Source organism: Engraulis encrasicolus, chromosome 22 (assembly GCF_034702125.1).
Source record: "Engraulis encrasicolus isolate BLACKSEA-1 chromosome 22, IST_EnEncr_1.0, whole genome shotgun sequence".
Lineage (NCBI taxonomy): Eukaryota > Metazoa > Chordata > Actinopteri > Clupeiformes > Engraulidae > Engraulis > Engraulis encrasicolus.
In genome coordinates, this window is record NC_085878.1 from 41819737 (window position 1) to 41827236 (window position 7500).

A 7500-nucleotide genomic window follows, 5' to 3' on the forward strand; every position below is an offset into this window, starting at 1 on the left:
TGATGCACTTAGGCTAATCAGGGGGCATGTGTGGCCATAGAAATTAATACAGAGACCCCAGCAGGATTGTTATAGCTTTTCCTTTTGGGAGTGTAAGTAATGTATTGTTTTTAGCATAGGCTAATTGCAGTGTGTGGGCATAGGTGGGTACTTGAAGCAGAGGGAGGTTAACCTGCCCCCACATGTGAAAGTTCAAGTTCAAGTTCAAGTTCAAGTTTATTGTTGCCATATCAACAGTATAACATACAGTTGCTAGGGAATGTCTTTTGGTTTGCTCACAAATTTAGCAACACAAATACAAATAGCTAAGACAAGAAAACAAGAGGGAATTATACATACAAATAAACATTGAAAAGTGCAATAAGACATAATTCAGTACATAGTGCAAGGTAAGCAAGAGGTAGAAGGCCAGGCAGTGGAGTGGCTGTAAAGTGCTAGTGCATGTTCAAGTTCAAGTGGCGGATGACTTGTGGGTAGGTGCTGTCCCTAAAACGTGTGGTATTGTTGCATGGGATGCTGCGGTATCTTTTCCCTGATGATAGGAGTGTGAATAGATGGTGTGCTGGGTGTGTGGGGTCAGAGATGATGTTCTTGGTGAGGGTGAGGGTGAGCTGAGCAGAGCTGAAATGAGCACCCCTTACCAGGAGTTGTTGAATGGTGATCAATGACCTCTGGGGGACATGGCCTTCAAACAACCTTTATATTTCCCTCCATCCCTCTCTTTGCCTCACTCACTATCTCTTTCTTTCAGTCTGTTCCCTATCTCTCTCACACTCTTTCTTTGTCAATCTTACAGGCTCCTCCCTTTGTCCTTCTTTTTCTCTCCCTCTTTCCCTCTGTCTGTCACTCCCCTCTCTGCCTGCTCTCTGGCTCTCTTGTTCTCGTGCACACACACACACACACACACACACACACACACACACACACACACACACACACACACACACACACACACACACACACACACACACACACACACACACACCTTTAGTTGTGAGCGGATAACACAACCAGAATCACTGCTGTTCAATGAATCAGTGTTGAGCGTGAAAAGAGAAGGAAAGAGAAGAGGCTCCATCTCCCTGTCTGCACTTCCAAATGAAGACGTACGTGTTCACTGGCTGGAAGAGGATGACATTTTTCAGGAATTCCCGTGGGTCCCGCGGGTCCTGCGGGATTCACGCGGGATGGGAGACAAAATTTTAAAGATGAGCGGGAGTGGGCAGGAGCGGGAAAAAAGATGAATGGGAGCGGGCAGGAGCGGGAATAAAAATGAATGGGAGCGGGAATGCTCGCTGATTTTTTCATTAAAAAAGCCTATGAAACGGGAGTGGGATTGATTTTGAGTGGGAGTGGGCAGGATTGGGAAACATTCTTTTCAGGAGTGGACGGGATGGGATTTGTTTCTTTTACTCCAGTCCGGGATGGGACGGGATGGGATTTTTTTTCTGGGACCGGGATGGGACGGGAGTGAAAATCCACTCCCGTGTCATGCTCTACTGTCTGGCACAGCAACTCCGTCCTGTAGAAGCTTGTAGAAACCTTACGATCAGAGGGGGCATCAGAAGCCTTGGCTGTCAGGCTGTTCTGGGGTGCATTTCTGGAAAGCGTAGTTGCTAACTATGTTAGCTACTTTGTTGCTTGCAATGCAATTTCCCATTGGCAACTACCGAAGTTGCTAACTGCTAACAACTACGCTTTCGAGAAATGCACCCCAGGGCTAGCCTAGCGCAGCCAGACCCGTACAGCAAAAAGCTGTACCAGGGTCTAGGAGGGCTGGGCGGCAGTGTGGGCGGGATAAACGGTTGCTTCAGCACTCAACGTCACGCAATAGGATGGTGGAACAACCAATCCCCACACACTTCTGTGTAACGTCACAGCTGTCTTTCACAACGTACACGCGACACGCCCCTTTGAAGGTGCAGCGGCAACTTCGAGCCGTCGTAGCAGTGAACTCGTGTGATGACCACAGCCACAAACAAGTTTCCTAATAAATCGTGTTTTCACTTATACAGTTCAAAAATGCATCGTTTTCAACCACATGGCCCTCCTTGATCAATCAGCGAAATGTCGAGAAATGTGGGGCTTGTTCAATGGTTATATTTATGATTGTTGTCAACATGGCATGTTCGGTGTTAGCTAGCTAGCTGTATACCCATAACTAATACATGGCTAGCCGCTAGCTCGGTAGACTAGGTGTCATTCCCATCTATTTAGTAAGCGACTTACAGACTTTCAAAGCTCCCAAATGTCTCGTTTTTAATGACATGGATCTTATTAGAATTTGGGGCAGGCATATAATACAAGGCTGGATACCTAGCTCTGTTATTGACGACAGGTTAGCTAGCCACTAGCGAGGGCCTCTTTGTAGGTGAAGCGGTTACTTCCAGCCGTCGTAGCAGTGAAAGCGTGTGATGACCACAGCCACAAACAAGTTTCCTAATAAATCGTGTTTTCACTTATACAGTTCAAAAATGCCTCGTTTTCAACCACATGGCCCTCTTTGATCAATCAGCGAAATGTCGAGCAATTTGGGGCTTGTTAAATGGTTATATTTATGATTGTTGTCAACATGGCATGTTCGGTGTTAGCTAGCTAGCTGTATACCCATAACTTTCCCTGATTGTCGCTCCCAACGCAGGACGCTCCCACTAGCCAGACTATCGATCCCATCTATTTAGTAAGCTACTCAAAGACTTTCAAAGCTCTAGCCTCGCGAGCCATCCTACGTACTTCCGCCAAAGGATTGGCTCCACTACTGTAGTCTGGCCGTGCTTCTCTGTGGAGTGCTTGCAGCAGTAGAATTTTGATTGCAACGCCCCCCCAGAAAACAGCCAATAATCGAATACGCCCCCCACGTGGGGACGAAAGGGGGAGAACGCTCGTGACAATGACGTACACATCTGCGCCAGAGCCATTGGTCTGCGCTATGTTGTTGTTGAGTAACTGCCAGCAATTGGGTGAGAGGTGTCCAATAATTTCAAACTATAACTGAGGGCAAACTTCCTGCTTTCTACAATCGCTTCAGAGCAAACAAATGCCAGACCATAAATACGAAATGAAATGGTAGTATTATGGGATGGTCAGGACCAGGCTATCAAAGCTCCCAAATGTCTCGTTTTTAATGGCATGTGTCTTATTAGAAATTGGGGCCGCAATTTCATTCTACACCTACAGTAGTGGTCTGATAATAGCGTGTGACTATCTGGTTCTGTAAAATGCTCAACTTAGCTTACCGAGCTAGTTTAAAACATCGAATGATCAAATGGTAATGTGTTGAGATCTATTTGTGTCTGATAAGTTCATGGTGTATTATTACATCAATCCATGTCAGCCACGAAATGTATTATCATCCAGGCTTTTTAAATTAAGTAAACACTTTCGTGCTGTACGTAGCACGGACGGACACCATGCTTCTTCTTAGAAAGTTTCCTGTTTACTAGGTAGCCCAGCCCCCCTCGCGATTTGATTGGCCCTGTCATCGGATAACTTTCAGCCTCGCAAAACGACCGGGGTCCGCTAGACTGCCCCCGGGAGCAAATTCAATTTGCGGTCGCTAGGGGCGTCTAGATTTCTAGGCTACCCCAGAGCTGGAATGGGCTGCAGGCTGGGCTAGCTGCCTGGTCTTTCGCACCATCCTTGGCCTGAACTACTGTACGCTGTTCACTGGAGCTGGCTGCGGCGCGGACCTGTGTGAAATTACAGTACCTCAGTGGCAGGTGAAGGATTGGGCTGTCTCCAGCGGGGCATGCCAGGCAGGCCTGCAGACCTGAGCAAAATTGCCTCAGCAGTGGTGTAAAGATGGGGCTCTCTCCAGCCGGCCATGCCATGCAGGCCTGCACCCAGCCAGTCATGGGGAGAGAAGGAGACGGCAAAGAGAGTCGAGGGGATGAAGAGAGTGGTGTATAAGAGAGGTGAGGAAATAGGAGTGGAGTGGAAATACTGTAGGAGTAGAGAAATAACATCAACTGAAAACCATAGAGGATAGCTGAAAGTTGCAACTTGAGTGTAGAGCGAGGTACAGAAAAGTATGGAAGTTTGGAGAATTGAGGAGGTTGGAAATGCTCTAGTAGAAGAAATAATAATAGTGTTGCACCGATACCGATACCAGTATCGGCCGGGGCCCCGATACTGCACTAAAATGGTGGTATCGGTATCGGTATCGGTATCGGTATGGATAACGGTATCGGTATCGGCGAGTACCAACAAATAGGGCACCGATACCATTTACAGACGCTCATATGACACTTGAACGCAGCCTTGGGAGGTATTTAAAAAGTATAAAAGTTCTACTGGATTCACTTTGTACAGTATTTCCTGTTTCACAAAGGTAGGCAGCAGCCTGACAAAGCCATGAAAGCAATGATGTTACATCCAAGTAGTAGCCTATGCAGCTCTTCATATATATATACATTTCAAACAGAGTAGTATCGGTAGGTATCAGTATTGGCCTATACTGCATAGTTGGGTATCGGTATCGGGGCCAAAAAATGGTATCGGTGCAACACTAATATCAACTGAGAACCATAGATGATAGCTGGTAGTGGTGTAGACATGTTTTGTGGAATTGAGGAAGTTGGAACTAGGAAGGGAGAAATAGTATCAATCAAGCACTGTAGCTTGTACGTGTAAAATGGTTGGTGTTACCAGGGAGATGGCGAGGAGTTACACATTAGGTTGACCACAGGGTGCGGACAATTGCATTAGCCCATTTTAGCCTAATGAGTGGTATATGTTGTTTGACCTTTGGTGCCTGAAGATACATATACACTGGATTCAGGCTCTTGAATGTTAGCCTTTTAAAGAAAAATATGGGTATGTTACAGCTGAATGAACACATTCTAATGCAAGATAAGGGTCGTAGGGTTTAAATGCAACTTATTTTGTGTTTTTATGTGCATCAGAGGCTGGGAAATGTAGGCGTTTTTTGCAGGTGCTTTAGGCATCAATGGGTTAACTCAGAACCATAGATGCTAGCTAGTAGCTCATTGTTGGGCATAGGTAAAGAGCAGCATGTATTGGGATAGTTGATGGAGTTACATGTACAGATATTGAAAAATAACCAGCACTGAAATCTTCACATTCTGCTGAGTACAGTCTCTGATGGCCAGGAGTGTGTAATTGTTGAGTGATGTTTTTCTTTGTGGATACACAACTGAGTTTACTGCTGAAAGTTGACAGGCGACGTAGATTGCTTTAGCCCCACATTAGAGAGATAAGGACTGTCATCATGTGGGAGAAATTGTTCCCGGAGGAATCCAGGAGCTTTATGAAAAGCAGGAGGAAGGAAGACATCATTAACGCCACTTCTCATCATACCTAAGGACAGAGAGGGAAGAAGAAAGAACATGAGACGCATGCAAAGTGTGTGTGTGTGTGTGTGTGTGTTTGTGTGCGTGCGTGCGTGCGTGCGTGCGTGCGTGCGTGCGTGCGTGCGTGTGTGCGTGTGTGTGTGTCGCTGTGCCATCAGACATGCTGTCACACTTGCTGTTGTGTACTCTCTGTTCTCTTTTCCAATAAGCCCCTGGGGAAAGAGCTCTCCAACAAACGCCTCTTTGCTGCTTGTTTTGCTAAGCCATTTTATAATCCATGCTTTCTTTCCTCCTCTACTTGCTCTCCCTCTCTCTCTCTCTCTCTCTCTCTCTCTCTCTCTCTCTCTCTCTCTCTGTAGAATGGCTTGATGATAAAAGTTGCGGAGAGCTGTCCCGTCCTCAACTGCACATCAGAGGATCAAGTTCTACCTGAGAGCAGGTGCTGCAACGTCTGCAGAGGTGAGATCTTACCGCACCACTCAGCCCACACTATCCTCTCTCTCTCTCTCTCTGTCTCTCTGTTTCTCTCTCTCTCTCTCTCTCTCTCTCTCTCTCTCTCTCTCTCTCTCTCTCTCTCTCTCTCTCAAATCAAATCAAATCAAATCAAATCAAACAAAGCTTTATTAGCATGAATGATGCAATCATTGTTGCTAAAGCTGATACAGAAGAAAAACAATATATATATATATAAAAAAAGAAAAAAAAATTATTTAATTTTTTTAAAGGAAAAGGAATGAAAAACAATAACAAATGTCTTTCATTAAACTAATGCAAATATTAAAATGAAACAAGTGAAATAATTGTGTTAAATTAAACATAAATGAAATTATTCTTAAGGAAACTAACCATGTAGGCCATGTATATAATCTATATTTTTTATTTCGGTACTCATACATAAATACATAGGCCTACATGCTTATACGTGCACATACATACAAAATATTGTTCAAACATCTCTTAACTGGTGGCATGTCATTAAGTAATCTGCTGCTAAACAGCAATAGTTGATGTCTTCTCCCAATAATATAAATATAATTTCCTTTATTGACAGGTTGTCAAAATTGGGTATTTTTGTTCTCAGCATATTAAAGAATACCTGTCTTGTGGCAGTGTATTTGGAACAGTGAATTAAGAAGTGTTCTTCATTTTCGATCATGTTTATACAATATACACAGGTTTCCTTTCTCTCGGTAGCCACGTTTTGTGGGTGTCTTCCCTTTTCAATGTTCAAATTGTGGTCACTTATTCTATATTTCGTCATGAGTCTTTCTTTTTTTTCTTTCTCTAACTTGTAGTAAAATATGGCGCTAGACAGTATGGTCTCTCTAAAGCCCTGTATATGTCTAGTTTCTGATTATTTTTTTATTTTCATTCTCCCAAAAATTCCAGATACTGATTTTTGTTTGTTTTGTCTATATCTATAAGTAAAGATTTTGTAATATGGCTTAAGTGTGTTATCTTGTTCTTATATGCTATTTTAAAGAGGACGTCATTTTCTGTGGCCAACTTATGATGAAAGGCCTTTAGATGATATGATGTAGAGTTGCTATGAGCTAGGTGTAGCCAGAATTTAGATGCTCTTTTATTGACTTCAATAGAAAGCGGAAACCTCCCCAGTTCTGCTCGGCATGCCATGTTAGATGATGTTCTGTGTACCCCTAATATGTCTTTGCAGAACTGAATATGAAATAGTTCTGTTGGGCCTTTGTCCCATTGTCTATGGTCTATACTGAGTTGAGCCCCCCAGATCTCACTACCATAGAGTGCAATCGGTTTGATGACAGTGTCAAATAGTTTAACCCTCTGAGGTCTAAGGCCTTTCAGAGGCTTTTAGGCTGCTTGCACCACCCTGACATTTTCAAGTATTTTCAGCTAACAGTAAGCATCTATGCAAAAGTGGAATATATGGTTGTATTGTGAAAAGCCTGACAAGAAATAATCTGAAAAAAAATTGGATGTCATACAAACATGTTTTATTTAAATTGAGTATAAACACAACTGTACAAAAAAACAGGTTTCAGACATCTTCAAAAAGTTCAAGAAAACACACAATAAATATATCTAGCCAAGACTTTTGAAGTTTGAATCTTGTAAACAAATGTGTTGGCAGCATAAAAGTGAAAAGGGCATTTAGAAATGTTTTGTTGTTTTCATACAAAATGCAAAAAAGAATGACTATGTCACTGCC

The 7500-nt window shown here is 43.4% G+C and overlaps 1 protein-coding gene across 1 annotated transcript in view; it reads left to right on the top strand.

The window, feature by feature from the left end:
• Positions 1 to 7500, top strand: part of LOC134439183 (protein kinase C-binding protein NELL1-like) — a 289261-nt gene that overhangs the window by 122624 nt on the left and 159137 nt on the right. The window contains exon 11 of the mRNA XM_063189062.1: positions 5672 to 5771. Within this exon, the coding sequence (XP_063045132.1) occupies positions 5672 to 5771 (100 nt within the window). The remainder of the gene's footprint in view (positions 1 to 5671; positions 5772 to 7500) is intronic.